This window comes from Symphodus melops (genome assembly GCF_947650265.1).
Source record: "Symphodus melops genome assembly, chromosome: 8".
In the NCBI taxonomy this organism is placed as follows: domain Eukaryota; kingdom Metazoa; phylum Chordata; class Actinopteri; order Labriformes; family Labridae; genus Symphodus; species Symphodus melops.
In genome coordinates this window covers 18620314-18636877 of record NC_136698.1, presented here as the reverse complement: position 1 = coordinate 18636877, position 16564 = coordinate 18620314, and the positions used below count along the sequence as shown (strand labels likewise).

General features: G+C 40.3%; 2 protein-coding genes across 2 annotated transcripts in view; one reads left to right on the top strand and one right to left on the bottom strand.

Moving 5' to 3' along the window:
- The first annotated feature begins 86 nt into the window (after window positions 1-86).
- pigc (phosphatidylinositol glycan anchor biosynthesis, class C) lies at window positions 87-3095 on the top strand. Its single transcript, XM_079351381.1, has 3 exons — window positions 87-201; window positions 1064-1295; window positions 1813-3095. Exons 2-3 carry the CDS (start codon window positions 1068-1070, stop codon window positions 2464-2466), a joined length of 882 nt encoding a protein of 293 aa, XP_079207507.1. The 5' UTR covers window positions 87-201; window positions 1064-1067; the 3' UTR covers window positions 2467-3095.
- Window positions 3096-8444: 5349 nt separating this feature from the next.
- dnm3a (dynamin 3a) overlaps window positions 8445-16564 on the bottom strand; it is a 29237-nt gene continuing 21117 nt past the window's right edge. The window contains exons 16-20 of the mRNA XM_079350310.1: window positions 12771-12882; window positions 11906-12067; window positions 11179-11402; window positions 10935-11096; window positions 8445-8748 (exon numbers count right to left, since the gene is read on the bottom strand). Coding sequence (XP_079206436.1) covers window positions 8715-8748; window positions 10935-11096; window positions 11179-11402; window positions 11906-12067; window positions 12771-12882 — 694 coding nt within the window. The 3' untranslated portion in view covers window positions 8445-8714. The remainder of the gene's footprint in view (window positions 8749-10934; window positions 11097-11178; window positions 11403-11905; window positions 12068-12770; window positions 12883-16564) is intronic.

The window sequence follows — 16564 nt, the reverse complement described above, 5'->3', positions numbered from 1 at the left end:
ATATCAAACACTTGTCTAATAAACTTTTGATGCATGATTAACAGAAATACCATATACTTCAGACGTGTCCTAAACTTTTTGACAGACAAGTGCTGGTTTCCACCAGAGGGGGCGTTATGAGCTATGTAACAAAGGGCTTCACTTCCGGGCTAACAACATGTTGAGATTGTAGTATCGGAGCTGATCTCAATACAAGTTCTGGTAGGTCAAAATAAACATTTCAGACATTTTTGAGGTAGTTTAACATGCTGCAAACCTTTTTCACAATGATTAACTCACATGTGACGTTATATCGCGGTGTCAAAGACTCATGAAGCATGAACGCTGGCTGCTCCGTGAAGTTAACCAGTCCTTAGGTTTATCTGTGTTCGGTACACTGACACCATCAGAATAATAAAACACGGATAATATTTTGCTGTCGTCAGATCAGCTGGTGAAAATGTAATTCAATGGTGAACATGACTTGTAGGAAAGGTTAGCTGATTAACCTCCGAACTCCGATGTTCGGGTGACAGTACAGGTGTTTCGGTTAAAAGAGTGACCGTGTTATCTAGAACCCTTCTGCGTCTCTTGTCTTTGTTTACAGATGTTGAGGACGGACAATGTTGTTAACGAATATTTCTGAATGTGTATCGTTATATTTGTTATCAAAAGGTGAAAAATACTTATCAGATGTGTTTTAATATGAAACTAAACAGGTATTCGTTTCTGGCAACACCAGACGTCACCAGCTACGTCACGGCCACTCTTTGAACACACTCACCGGCTGGTGTGTGCCCACACTTACTGTGTGCAGCTTGTATTCACTGTAACACTGTTTATGTATGTTGAATGTTTATATACTGTATGTATTTACCATATGGTTCCGTATACTTGCTTTCTTAATATGACCTGTTCATTTGATCCTTTTCTGTAAAGCACAAATCTCACAAACAGGTCGACAAAGACTAAGCCTCCATCTAAATTATTGTTGTTTTTGCCTGTAACAGCTGCTTGTTAAGTAAAAGTAGATGTTTGTTGATGTCTTTTGAGCTGTTGATGAGTAAACATCTTGTGTGTTCAGGGTGATGGGGCCGGATGGAGCCCCGGGTCCAGCGGTGCCCTGGAGGAAGGTCCTCTGGGAGCGTCAGCCGTTCCCTGATAACTACGTAGACCGGCGTTTCCTGGAGGAGTTACGGAGGAATGAGGGGCTCAGACATTACAGATACTGGGCTGTGGTGAAGGAGGCGGGCTTTGTTGGACAGCAGCTTTCCTGTGTTGCCATTTTTATCTCCCTGTGGCTTTACATGGAGCAGGTACGCTTCAGAGGTTCTCCTCATAGATCAAACACTTATCCAGTTCTGGGCAAATATTTGACTACAATGGTTGTTTTTTCTTAATAGATTGATGTAAATATTATCACAATGTATTGCTTAAAAATGCGGGAAGTTTCAGAGTATCCTGGCAATGTTTTCTTGCACATCAGTCGATTTTTTTTGTGAGGATAACTGAAACGGGTAAAACACACAGACTGTTCAGAGGAGGCTGGAAGCTGAGCTGCTTTATTTTTAAAGTTAGGATCTCTTCCCAGCATCCTGATGTAGTTGTTAGCTAAGCTGTGAACATCATGTTTTGATTTCTTGACTGTTTTTTCATGATCTCTGGAGGACGACTGGAGTTCAATTTCAAAGTTTTGATTCCCCTTGGCACAAATCTTTTAAATAAGACTTTGATCCCTGTTAACCTGCAGCTCACAGATCTGCTCATTCTTCTTCTTTTATTGGCCTTTCTTTCCGGGCTTCTGATAAACTCAGATCTCTGCTCTCTTCTCAGGGTCTGCTGTCTCCTGAGACTCTCCTGTGGAGCAGCCTGCTCTGTGCTCTGCTCGGTTATGGACTCTACCAGTCTCTGACGTGTCCGGTCGAGTCAGGCTGTGAGACTCGGACTCGTCTAGCTGACCTGCAGAGTGCCGCCATCTTTCTCTCCTTCACGTTCGGTTTCTCTCCGGTTCTAAAGACGCTCACGGAGTCGGTGAGCACCGACACCGTGTACGCCATGTCCGCTGTGATGCTGCTCGCTCACCTGGTGTCTTTCCCCTATGCTCACCCCTCCCCCCCGGGCAGCCTGTCCTTGAACGCAGCCCTGTTTGCCTCAGTGTGTTTGGCATCCAGGTTACCAGGAGCTCTGCACACATTCGCCATGCTGAGCTGTGCCCTCGAGGTGTTCGCCTTGTGGCCCTGCCTGCTGCAGAGGCTCCGGGAGAACAAACCCACACACTTCACAGCACTGTGTGTGGGAGTGTGTGTTGGAGGAGTGGGGGGTCTTGGGTCTCAGTCACCAGGGGGCGCTGTGCTCTTAGCCCTGGCTTTAGGAAGTGTGACTCTGCTCTGCCCCCTGCTGTTGGTGCGTCTGCAGAGACACAAAGACAACATTCAGGGACCGTGGGACGAGGCGGAGATCCACGAGGACCTGAACTTGCTGCACTGACCCACACAGTCAGAGACACAAAGGGTTAAAGTAACGGAGGATTTGATATGAACTCATTCATCATCGTCATGTTAACGGTTTCATCATGTGAACATTCCTCGTTATACTCCAGCAGAGATCATGAAGTCGTTTATAATGTTCATCTCTGGCGTGTTGATCTCAGAATTTATTTCCCCTCATGCAATTCTGACTGACGCTGACAAAATGTAAAAAAAAAAAACGTTGACACTATCACGTTCTAAAACAATACAGTCTATTTTTATGAGAGTATCAAAGGTACCTAAGCTTGATAAAACGTGCAGATCTTCAGTCATTAGTTGTGAATACTTCAGTCAGATCATCTTTTTCGTCAGATCTCTATGTAGGAGAGGAATGAACCCTGTCTCAACTTTTAATATTTTAAAACCCAATATTTCCCAATATTAGGTCCTATAGAATTCGTATTTTTATTTTTGCGTGATTGAAACAGGGATCGAACTTTTTTGATGTTTTGCTTGTATTGAAAAAATGTTGGTGGTCATGACAACCCTGTATTTATTAAAAGTTTAGAATAAAAGGAATAACGACAGAAGCTCATTTCAAACTGAAGCACAGTTTGATACACTAATAAAGAATTTGAAAAACCTTCATTCTTGACTTTGATTCTAGGCAGACTTTTTGTAAGTTGTGTTTTTTATGGGGGGAAAATAAATTAAATTAAAATAAAGTAATAATTACTCAATTATTACTATAACAAATTATAGGCTGACAGTAAAAGTTATAAATTATATAAACCATAGACTTTAAACACAGAGGTGTAAACCAGTATAAACCATAGACTTTAAACACAGAGGTGTAAACCAGTATAAACCATAGACTTTAAACACAGAGGTGTAAACCAGTATAAACCATAGACTTTAAACACAGAGGTGTAAACCAGTATAAACCATAGACTTTAAACACAGAGGTGTAAACCAGTATAAACCATAGACTTTAAACACAGAGGTGTAAACCAGTCCATATACTTAAACACAGAGGTGTAAACCAGTATAAACCATAGACTTTAAACACAGAGGTGTAAACCAGTATAAACCATAGACTTTAAACACAGAGGTGTAAACCAGTCCATATACTTAAACACAGAGGTGTAAACCAGTATAAACCATAGACTTTAAACACAGAGGTGTAAACCAGTCCATATACTTAAACACAGAGGTGTAAACCAGTATAAATCATGGACTTTAAACAGAGAGGTGTAAACCAGTATAAATCATGGACTTTAAACACAGAGGTGTAAACCAGTATAAACCATAGACTTAAACACAGAGGTGTAAACCAGTACGGTATAAATCATGGACTTTAAACACAGTGGTGTAAACTAGTAGAAGGCTGATCGTACTGGACTGGAGGCATCACATTTGTTCTGAGAGTCAGGGAGACGTTTGATGGTACATTTGAATTTGATTCTTTTGAGCCTTTCAGGACGAGCACGTTGTCCGTGCCTTCTTCTGATGTTTGCTATCCGACCTCAAACTTTGGATCCATTCACTTTTTTAACTCTGGTCTGCTCCAGTGATCACTTCTTTATTCTCAAATGAACGATTTATTGAAGGGGTAACTAAACCCAAGAATCTCAACAGATTCATAACATGTAATATACAGTCATAAAGTTGCATCAGATGTGTTGAGAAACCTGTGATAGGCCAATATTATTTTCATCCTGAACTTTATCCTTATTTTGGAGTATTTCGAAATATTCTCATGTAGGACAACGCACTGCATGCAAAAAGGCTAACAGTAAAAGTTATTTTAAATGTAATTATGTCAAATGCTTTGAAGCTCTTTTTTAAATTTCACATCATTTACAGACCTATAGTAGTACAATACATAGCAGAAGGATTTGGTACATTTCCAGCCAAGAATGATTAACATGATGAAGAGTTGTGAAATGTTTATAAACTAAAATGTACATATTGTATTAAATACATTTAAAGTACAGGTGAAGCTAAATTAAAGTGTAAAAATATATCAAATTAAAGTAAAGAAATATATTATCCATATCATCAAAATAAATGATTTAAATCTTGTTTTTGTTAGCTTTATTAACCAGAATGCATAAATACCAGGGGTTTGTTACATTACACAAACGTATGTAGTGCAGTAGCCGACATATGTTCAAGCTTTTTACAGCTTCTTAGTTATCAGATCGATACATTTGTTTTAAATAATATTGTAATTGTAATATAATATAACATTTGTAAGAAAAATCATTTTTAACAGGGTTTTAGCAGTAAAATAAACAATTTATTTAAAAAAAATAAATAAAGGTTTTTTCTTTGGTTTCTGCAGAAGCATTAAAACCTAAGTTATAGCACGATCAGTGACGTCACACTGGTTGTGACAGCTGGTTGTAAACCTGATGATGCCATACAGATTTAAAACTTCAGCCCACAGGGGGCAGCAGAGATCAGGGTGCCCTCTTTAAACTGTGTAGAACCGTTGGAATTTATAATTTAGTTCAAACTTTTGTTTTGATATAAAATCTTTAACTCTTAAGGGGCACCATGCCATCGGCTTTTCTCCTGTCTGCTTTCCTTTTAACACATTTAGATACAAAATATATAAAATAACAAACTACATAAGTAACACTCCGCCCTGTGAACACTTTGTTCCGTGAACAAGAAATCAAATATGTGATGATTCACTCGCAGCTGACTGTGTGTGTGTGTGTGTGTGTGTGTATGTGTGTGCGCGCGCGCGCGCGTGCGTGTGTGTGTGTGTATTTGTCGCTAGGTGGCGTACCTTCACCTCTCCTCTCAGCTGCTTGCGCTGCAGGGTTAAATCTGGTTGTGTTGCCTGTTCGGAGAGATGGAAGGAAGCCATCTCTCACAGAGGAGCCCGACTCAGACACGGGCTGAGGCTGAGTGGCTCCCTGCTGCTCGTAGGATCGCAGGAAGTTGAGAAACAGGAAGGTGTGACGTAAACATACGTCAAGCTGAACATCTTCACGGAGTAGCCTACACCAGAGCCATCTCTCTATATGGCTCTGGCCTACACATTGATTTCTATGGTAAGAGGTAACGCCCAGCAAAAACAACAGCAAAATGGGTGACAGATAAGTGTGGTTATTGCAGGTGCAAACAGTTTTACGGACACATTGAAAAGACCGAGAGGTTCAGATTGAGTCGGATCTGTTGGAATCAGATTTGAAACCACCTGAGTATGTGGTTTGAATCAGATTTGGAAAAATCAGATCTCATGTGGCTTTTTGTGTGCAGACTGGCAAAAAGTCAAACCACATACAATCTGAATGTGCTAAAAATCAGATTTGGAGGTGCAATGTGAACAAGGCATAAAAGTCTAAAATTTCGACGATATGACACCAGGGGCGTGTCCAGATGTGTGGCATGGGCCCCCCTCAAAATCTGATTGGCCACCGAAGGTGAAACGCCAAAAATCGTAAATGTGAGTTTTAGCCTGTCAGAAGCGTGACTTGTGTAAGAACAAATTTAGGTCAATTTTTGGTAAGGTTGGTAGTATTTTTTTTTTTTTTACATATCAACATCTATTATGTAATTCGGGTGCATGAAGAAGTAATGCACTCTGTCTTACTTGCAAGAAACTAACTGGCAATGTTAATTCATATTATGCATCTTTGACTGCAGGAGTATTCGACTTTGACATACATTTTCTTTTTGTGACATTAAAACATTAAGGTAATGTATCCAGTATATCTTATAAAGTAGATATGATTGATAAAATTGTAACTAAAGATAGAGAATAAATCATATCTTAATTGATATAAAACAGAACTAACTCAAATTTGGATCAGTGGGTACATACATTGAGTTCAGCTGTTGGATCTCAGTTTTGCTATAGTGTTCATACATGACCTGTTTGTGCCCACCTCAACATTTTCTCTTATTTGGTCGTTTGTTGTGAAATAGCCCACTGGTATGTGGGTTTTTATTATTGGTATGTACTCTGATTACAGATTGATGTTTGATTTGTGTATCGTTCTTATTTATTGATTATACTGGGAAGGCTGCTAAATGTTTGAAGCACTTAGGTCCAAGACCATTTCCCCCAAGTTTCATATCATATTATATATTGTATTTGTGTCATCACACCGTGTTTGATGAGAATGTAAGGCTTTAAAAATATTTTCAGTTCTTAAAAGTGCAAAAACAAGTTTGTTTGTTTTTTGTTTGTTTTTTTTCGCAAAAAAAAGAGCCTTTGGTTACACTTCTTAAATTAAATTATGTTTATGACCGTTTTTTCCAGTGATCATCATGGGCTTCATTATCCAGCAAGAATGACAAAAACATTTTCAAGGTTTTTCTTTTACAGTGGCCTGAAGGTCAACTGCAAAAATAACGTCACAAAATGCATAAAATATTTCCCCCAGTGGATTTTTTTTTTTTTCAAATACACAAAATAAAATTCTGTGAAACACAACAAATATTCAATTTAAAAGAAAAAACATAAAACCCAAAACAAAGTCCATTAAACCCCCCCAAAAAAAATATTTGAGGAGACATGCAAACAGCTTTTTATGCTTTTGTTTTAGGAAATATTTTAATTATGTCATGAAATGTTTCTGGCGTTGACCTTCAGGGCCTCCGTATATTCCCAATAACACTTCTGGATTTCGAGGTAGAAAAAACTCTGTTGATGACTCATTTTGTCCTTGGTGGTGTTTCATGTTCCAGTGTCCAATGAACGGCTTTCTTGGTCTTCCATGTCCCTCCTTTATGAACACATGACCTATGAGCAGATGTTTTTTTGTGTGATTTAGATACTGAAAATTGAATATCTCTTCAGTTCCTCCCCAACTTTCTCCTTTTGCTAAATCAAGCTGCTGTCTTTTCATGGGAACTTACGTTTCTTCTTTTGACGGAACAGAAAATCCTTCATTTTGCTCTCAGGAGGGGATTCTGTGTCGTGACTCAGTCTGAAGGATTAAAGCTGTTGTTTTTCCAGCCAAACTGTTGTATAAGTTTATTTCTTCACAGTCTGGATCAGATTTTTGTAAAGAGTAACTGAGTCTGATGTTGAAAGATTTAGATACAGGGAACAATAAGTGTAACCCTTTAATGAACACACAACACTCAGCTGGTGTCAATGAACACATAAGCATTCTCACAAACTCAACAAGAACTTTAAAAGCATATCTAATATAAATACATGTGGTGTAAAAAACATTTTTACATCTTACAAATATATTTTTACATGTCGAAATTACAATATGTGAAATATTTGTGCACGTGAAAAAGTTTTCTGTGATTACAAGAACATTTTAGTGCTAATGACAAAGCTTCAAGAAAAGTTGTTTTATAGACTGTGCAGGAGTTTGCCTGCACTTTCTGTAATTAAAAACAAGAAGCCGACCAAAGTTGTTTAAATTGTCAAAACATTGATGCTTTTCAAAACCTGTTTTAAATGGATACAATCTCTGTTATTCTAATGATAGAAAGTATGAAAGAGTACCAAAACTAACAACAACAACAAAAAGTTCTTCAGTCATTTTAAACCAAAGCTCCTGGATGGATCCTTGGAGCCAGGACTTCTATTTTTGTTTCTGTTGTACTGTCACAAGTATTGTTTTCTTTAGATTTTTTATTTTTATTAAACACATCTGGTTACATGACAAATCTAATGGGGAGGCAAAAAGGAGAGCAGGTGACAACTTGTCAGTTTGATTATATCACTTTAAAAAAGGAGGTATCGAAAAATAACCCAAATTTTAAAAAAATATTACAACCTGATGTCCTTTTAATTTGCTGATTGATGTTTCAGACAAAACAATATGACTTATTCGCATAAAGATCTCTTTAAGGGTTTAAAGTTTAAAGTAAACTATTCAATATGAAACTTCTCTCACTACAGCTCACCCTTTCCAAATTTCAGTTGCTCATACACGACAAGTTAAGAAAAAGAATATATGACACTGTCATCTTATCTGTAGACCTGTAAATAATGAAAAATCAGGATGCAAATGAAAAATAGAACACCTGTTTATTCAGAAACAGTAAAAAATAGTGCATATGTATTTTCTAATAGTGATATAAGTCAGTATTTGTATGTGCACAGTTCAGCCCGGTGAGGAGGCAGCAGACAGTCACACACATTGACATCTGATGCAGAAAACAGAATCTGTGGATCCTACAGACTCTCAGAGGAGCATCGAGTTGCAGCTGGATTATACGTTATTCAGGTCAGTGGCAGCCGGGACACATGGGTAATGGAGTCCTGTGTGGGAGGGTCTTTTATTTTACGTTTGGGATGGCTGGAGGGCTCCTCCTACAAAGATAATATCACAGTTGTTTTTTAATATAACACCATTAACAGAACACAAACTTTAACCAGCAACATAACAGTGTCATTGTATTTATGTGTCAAGGAGTTAACCTATTTGGAGGAGTGGGCGAGGCTGGACAGAAGGGGTGTACCCATATTTGGAAAATAGGAGGAGTCTAAGACCCTTGTTCTTCTCCAACTCTGACCTCTTCTCCAAATACGGTCACTTCCCTCCTCTTAAGCCCCGCCCTCTTCTCAAAATATGGTTATTGTTGGGTCCAGGAAACCAATACAGCGGCCAAAACATCAAACCGGAAACTTTAGAAAAACTGCACACAAACCAGCAAGGGGCTTCACGTTCTTACAGGTGAGAGTCATACCTGTTTCAGCAAATCCTCCGCCCTCAGTCATATTCTAACTTTATTTTAATTTGCATGTTAGCAGCAATTACCATCTATCTGTGTCAGTGAGATCCATACCAGGCTTGTTAGTTTAGCATGTGCCTATCTATGAATTAGCTTTCTGTCTAAACCGTGTAACTTTGATAACTCTGACCTTGATAAGATCACATGTGGCTCAGATACCAAGATTGCGGCAGCTAAAATAACAAACACTCATGTCTGTGCTTTTTGTAGATTATAGTTGGGTCTTTGTGGGTAATATAACAAAGGGTACGGCGGTCAAGACCTGTTCTTTGGGCAAGGTGTCTACATCTAAGTTTTTCCCAGTCTGTAGTCTGATATAATTAATTAGTTGGCATCTGCAGCAGCTCTGCCTGTTGAGTTATGATGTGATGTGAGCTAAAACTAAAAAGCCATTTAGTTCCTTAAGGGGTCAAATACATTCCAATTTATTTCAATATAGACATCTGCAGATTTTTCAAACCTAGGAAGATGAGTAAGAAAAAGGGTTAAACAATGCTTACATTAACAGCATTATTAGTAACAGTAGAAGAAGTAAATCCAGATGTTGGAACTTCTTTATTCTGTATTTCCAACAATGTGACACTTGACTGTCATACAGTGTGTCCAAAAACGTCAGTGCATAGGTAAGAGACAGAGAGAGAAAAGGGTTCACAGGGTTGGATGGAAAGAGTCTGTATGAGGGAAAGAACCTAAAGAACCGTCAGAGAGAAGAGAGGAAATGAGGCGGAGAGAAAGAGGAGAAGCGCGCCAAAAGCAGGGGAGGGACCGTGAATGAAGAGGAGAGGAGAAATGTTCAAGAAAAAGAAAAAGAGAAAAAAAACTGTAACTGGAAGAGGGAAAACTGGGGAGGCTATAAAACACATGTATGAAGGGGGGTTGGATAGGGAAGGAGAGGAAGAGGGGGATAGGGATAAGGACAGAGAGGAGGAGAGGAAGAGGGGGATAGGGATAAGGACAGAGAGGAGGAGGAGGAGAGGGGATAAAGACAGAGAGGAGGAAGAAGAGGAGATGGGTATGAAGATGTAGAGGGAGAGGAGAGTAGAAAAAACTGGGGAGGCAATGAAAGACATTCATGCAGGATGGAGAGGGGGAGGAGAGTGGGGTGAAGGAAAAATCAGAGAAGGAGAGGGGGATAAAGACAGAGGAGGAGAAGAAGTGGAGGATGAAGACGGAGAGGAAGAGGAGAAGGGAGAAAATTGTTACAAACATTGTGTGTTCGACGTCCTGCTGCTGTAACGCCAAAATTTCCCATCTTGGGATCAATAAAGTACGTCTATCTATAAATAAGACAAAGACGAAAAAGAGGAGAGGAGGAGGAGGAGGAGAGGGAGATGAAGGACGGAGTGGAGGAGCTCAACCTGTAGTCTCTGCCTGCTCACAGAGGAGCCCAGACTGCCGGGGCTGATAGGAAACAATATGAGAAACACATTTTCCAGAAGACCCCCACCCAGCTCCCTCTGCTGCCTGTGTGTGTGTGTGTGTGTGTGTGTGTGTGTGTGTGTGTGTGTGTGTGTGTGTGTGTGTGTGTGTGTGTGTGTGCGCGTGTGTGTGTGTGTGTGTAAGAGTGTAAAGAAGGGTTATCTCGATACCACATATTTAAAGTCTAATATGAATAGTAAAAATCAAATAAAATGAATACTTGTTTGTTACCATGGCAATGAAAGTAGAAGTCCCAGACACCTAGTGTTAGATGATTTCTTGGCTTTAATCACAAGAAATTGCAGGCATGCTCCTACACACTTTCTAAAAGACTTTCAGGGTCACCTTGGCACGCTGGGTGGAGGCCGGTGAGGTTGACTAGGGAGCTGCAGAAGGCCATCAGTGCTTGAAGGGACTTTGGGTCCAGTGTGGGGGGGCAGGTGAGGTGCAGACGGTGCGATACCTCGACCCCCAGGTCTGCTGGCCGATGACTTCTGAGGAACAGCACTAAGGGAAGAGGAGGAACAGAAATGACAGAAACACTGTGAATATCTCTGGGGCCTGTGTGTTTGTGCGGGGGGGTGTGTACCTTGAGGGCTGGATCCAAGAGGAGTCCACAGGTGGAGGCAGAGGGGTGGTGCAGGTGGAGGTGGAGATCTGTCCAATGACAGACAGCGCCTCCTTCAGGGCGGCATGCTTGAGGAGCACCTCCTGACGGTGTTGCTGCTGCTCGGCTGACTCGTCCATCAGAGCTGCTCCTTCTCCCAGAGCGTAGAGCTGAGCCAGGAGCTCCGAGCTGATGAACTCCCTCATCTGCAGAGAGGCAGCACACACTGATTACACTTGGAGTAAAGACTAGTTGTACTCAGACTGTACTAAGATTCTATTATTATAATCGTCCACTGAGGACACTAGTCACAATGGTTCAGAGAGTTTAAAAAAAAATGGAGCGACACCAAAAGGTTTCACGATAAAGAATAAAAACTGCCTCTTGTTTCCTGACAGTGTTAATACAGGGAGTCGTTGTGTTTTAAAGCAGTGTTTTTCAACTAGTGGGTCATGGAGCCGTTTTCAGTTGGTCATGAATGTGTGCTTGGACTTTTTATTTGTCACAAAGTCTATGAAGAGCTTGTTTGGATAGTTCTGTTTCTCTGTTCTGTCCAAAAATAATAATTATACTGTCTGAGGTCGGAACTGCACACATTTTCATTCAAATAATCTGCCTGGTTAAAAAACAGAAAAAAATTTGGGAACTTCCTACAAACACGCTTCAAATACAGACATGTTAAACGATGTCAGACTCTGATGGCGCTCACACTGTTGACCATCAGGTGCATGATGGTCTTTGGCATTAAGTCCTTAATAGTCTTATAGATGATGCTCATGTAGGAGTCGACCAGGCTGCGGATCGTCTCCACCTGACGCTCCAGCTGAGGGTCTGAGAAGTTCTCAGGAGCTCCGTTCTCCTGCTCATCCACCTGAGGGAAGCGCACACGCAAATAACATCTGAGTATCATTTCTTCTTTTCACAGTCATTTTAGAATCAGATCATTTGTTCGGTGATTTGTTGATCCGAGCATGAAACAGAAAATACGAGAAAGAAACTGTTTTTTTGTTTTATGGTAACTGATCGTTGATTTAAAAAAAACAAAAAACTCACAAACACAGGAAGGAGGTTTGAACAGTGTGGAGTAACATGCAGTGGTGACTTTATGCTGATAGAGATGTGTGAGCTGTGTGAGGCTCTAGAGTTGCGTCTTGTGTGTGTGGGGGTTTTTGTGTGCATCTTGTCGTCTTTTCTGAACTCTGAGGAGAAAAAGAGGCTGTGAGAGGAGCAGGGAGAGCAGGGAGGGGGGGAGAAAGTAAAGGGGGGGGTTATGAGGGACGAAGAACTGCTGATTAGAAACAGACTGGAACACACACACACACATGCATGCACACACACACACACACACACACACACACACACATGCAGTGACATCATGTGCAGAGAATGCTGCTCTGAGGAGCCAACGACAGAGCGGGGTTGAAGGGGTGGGGGACTCTTTCTCTCTCTGGAAGAAGAGGAGAGGGGGGGATAAAGGAGAGATAGGACGGGGGGGAGTTTAACGCCTGCACATGCTCTCTGAGGTCACACAGCACACAGGTAAAGTGAGGTGAGGTGCAGACAGGTGTACTGACAGCGACTCTCTCGGGGTAAACTCCGGCCTGCAGCAAAGACGCCTTCCAGTCGTCGAGCTGCTCCTGAGAGCTACAGGCCAGATCCAGACTCTTGTAGTCCTTATACACGTTCCTGTAGAAATACAGGAACATGTCAGACTGATGCAACAACACAACATCCCCAGCAGCAACACTTTACACTAAAGTGGTCAACATGACCAATACTTTTTGATACCATGGGATTTAAAACGAGACAATCTGTAATTTCGAAAAGTATTATAGCTTTTTTAAAAAAAAATTTTTAGACGCTACAGTTCTTCTGGATTTTTTTTTAAACAAAAGAAAGAGAACACTGTCTACATTGCTTTCCCAAAAATTGCAAGTAAGAGTAACTGGTCTGCTGACTGGCTGCAGTATAGGTCACAAGCTCCATCTTCCCCATGTTAACAGATAAGACATGGGTTAAAAGTTAGTTCTTATCATGCAGAGTTATTTCCATGTGTTCATTTCTCTGAGAAGTTTAGAGTTTATTAGTTATTTATAAAAAAAAAAGAAAAGAAAAAAGCATAACACCATGATTGACAGCTCTGTTGACGAATGAGGCCTGTGTGTTGCTGGTCGCACTGAAATATCAGAGTAGAGGAAGAACAGTAAGAGGAAACGTAACTCACGCTAACACAAGAGTCACTGAACTTTCCACAACTGTGAGTGTCTACTTCAAACAGCCACCTTTGACCTTTTAGCTGACCTGTCTGGTCAGAGAAAGGGCCAGGTCGTCATTTCCGCCAGATACAGCCAGCACCCTTGTGCACATTTCTTGGCTCCAAATGAGATGACCAGCACAATATGTCAGCTCCTGCGCAGGAGTACTTTAGCAACGTAAGGACACAGAGACGTGTTGTCCATGGTAAAGACGTGTTATTGCTGCATCTCAATGCCTCGGAAGTTTTTGCCGTTTTTAACTAAATGCTGTCAAACTTCCAGCAGAAATGAAAACGGGTCTTGTTCGTGGTCTTGTGGGAAAAGAGGAAAGCAAAAGTGTTGCTTTTATAATCACTGACAGACTGAGCGTTATGCTGTGTCACATGTTTGATCATCACTTGTCTCCCAGAGCTCTCACATCTGATGAGACTCCAATCAGCTGTTATCAGTTAGTGTCGAGGAGTTAAAACAACTGTGCCACAAACAACATGGAGGATTAATGTTTGTTCTCTTCTCTCAGCTCGAGATTCCCTTTATTCACGAGTTCTTGGAAAACCGCTTTCTGTGAACTCAAACATTCCTGATCATTAAAGAGCAGCACAGCAATCTTGTGTTCTTTTTTACGAGTTAAAGCTCCTCCACTTGATTTGAACTGCAGAAAAAAAAGCTAGCCTATGATCTCTTTTTTAGTGACTTTGTGTTGGTTTTATTACTGAATGATATTCGAGGCCTTTTTCCCCAACATACTGTATTTTGGGGCTGAATAACTAATTATTATTAACAACAATTTGATTTTTTCTTTCGTGTTCCAAACAGCAACTTAAATCTTTCCAGAATGAAACCTCAGTGAGAATGTTCCTGTCTAGAACAGTTATATTGTCTGCCAGGACCTGATGTACTGGCATAACGTCATTTGTGGTGTAGGTCATTCAAAAAAAAAATTTGAAGAGAGGATCATGATCGATTCGCAAAATACAGCAAATTGTAACACATCCAATATATGAAGCGTTTAAGGTTCAGAAGTATGTCTACACATATTTTAAATATTTTTTCTGAGATATGAGTCCAGAGAGCACGTCTCCTCCCTGAAGAGCAGAAACTCACTGAAGTGAGGAATGAATTAGGAGAAAGGAGGAGGAGTGTCAGAAGATTTGTGGTGAAGGGGTTCAACTCGTCTGTCAGTGTCTAGTCAGCATCGATTACGTCTCCTGACTAGTTTCCTGATATCTACTTCATTCATTCTAATATCCAAAGATTTGAACCTTGTTTGATGTCTGTGAGTGAGCACTGCACAACAGGAACTGCTAACTAACAACATAGATTATGAAACAAAAAATAACAACAATATTATATCATATTTTTTAAGTATTTTTCCATTATATACAGGATGTAAATAGTTTTGGTTTCTAATTATTGTTGTTGATCTTTCCTTATAAAAAAGTCTGATGTTGATTTGGAAGGGAAAACAGAAATCTCCTTAAAGTGCCAACGATAAAGGTCGCCTCATTTATGTTCTTGAAATGTTCCTTATTCGTTTTATTCTCCAAGAAATACTAGAATCAAGAATCAATAGGAATCCTTAAAATGAAAATGGTACCCAACTCTAATCAGTATGTTCAAAACATTTCTTCATGTCTTCACTCCAGTAGATTTGTTCCTCCTACAGTCATGAAACAGTGATGTGATGTGGTGGCAGCACTGCATTACAACCCTGTGCTGCTTATGACAATAGAATAATCCTATTTCTAAGATAGGGTAGAAGTCGAATTAAATCTGTAATCTTTTTTATACATGAATGACTTTTCAGATATTCAAGAATCATGTCCCTTTCCTAGAAAATACCTGAATAAACACCATTAACCCTTTATAGGACAAGTAAGTATTTTTGGTAATTTACTTACACATTACATATGGCAACCCTTCTGCACCTCAGTAAGGTTAAGAAGCATATAATCCTCACTCAGCCAATCAGAAGAGATCACCCTACGTCACTGATCCTGCCGTTGAGGTATTTGAACCGAATATAGTAACTTCGTCAATGTTTATTTTTCTACATGAAATTAAAAAAAATTGAAAAATGTTTTAACAGAAATAAAGTTCTGTCATGTCCGCAAATGACATTCAGAATTTTTGAAATTCAAAGTATTTCAATGAGTGCCCTGTAAAGGGTTAAACATACTGCTGTAGAGGTGCAGATGGCCAAGCGGTTAGGTCGTGCCCCGTGTACGGAGGCTATAGTCCAAATGGGCGGCCTGGATTCAAGTCCAGCCTATTTTCCAGTCGTTCCCCACTCTCTGTCTTGATTTCCTAACCGTATCTACTGTCCTATCTTAATAAAGGCTAAAAGCAAAAAAAAGAAACCTTAGAATAGTGTGTCCTAGTCTAACGGATCTAAACCATGCACTCAATGACCTGGGTCTCATTCCTGGATTGTGAGTGAATGGCTGATCGAGGGGAAAAATTCAGGGGATTTAGTGTAAAAGTGCCTGACAACAGACCAAACACAGATCCTATAGTGAAAGAGCTTTTACAGCTTTGCTCTTTCCAGTATTTGGTGCCTTTATTTACAAACAAAAAGAAGTATAATGCAAACGAAAAACAGAAGTAAAAGAGAGTCACACACAAAAACGCGTTCAGACACACAATAAAACCGTTTCTTTCTATCTCCATCATCTGTTCGTCATCTCTCACAGCTTTTTCCCTCTCTCTCTCTCTCTCTCTCTCTCTCTCTCTCTCTTTCTCCTCCTCTTCCTCTCATCACCATCGTCATCCTTCCATCCCTGCTCTCTGCTGAAACAAGCGGAGGATCTGGAGCGGGCTGCGGCCCATCTGTTAAACATTTTTCTTTAATCACTCCGTTGTTTCTTTCCTCCTTTTGTTGTCCGCTTCTCACGTTCAGAACAGAGAGCGATCAACCTCAAGTATGTGAAACCTCTGCATGTGTTTGTGAGAGAGAGAGAGAGAGAGAGAGAGAGAGAAAGAGAGAGAGAGAGAGAGAGAGAGAGAGAGAGAGAGAGAGAGAGAGAGAGAGAAAAGACAACAAAATTGAAGGACCAACTGTCAGATTGTGCTGGACTCGGTTGGGTTAGGCTAATCAGTCAGGGTGTGGTGGC

What these genes read in the sequence shown, in the direction of transcription:
- pigc (XM_079351381.1), top strand. Translation starts at nt 1,068, where the DNA reads ATGGGGCCGGATGGAGCCCCGGGTCCAGCGGTGCCCTGGAGGAAGGTC. An exon ending in TGTGGCTTTACATGGAGCAG is followed by an intron (nt 1,296 to 1,812) that starts GTACGCTTCAGA and finishes CTCTCTTCTCAG; the next exon opens with GGTCTGCTGTCTCCTGAGAC.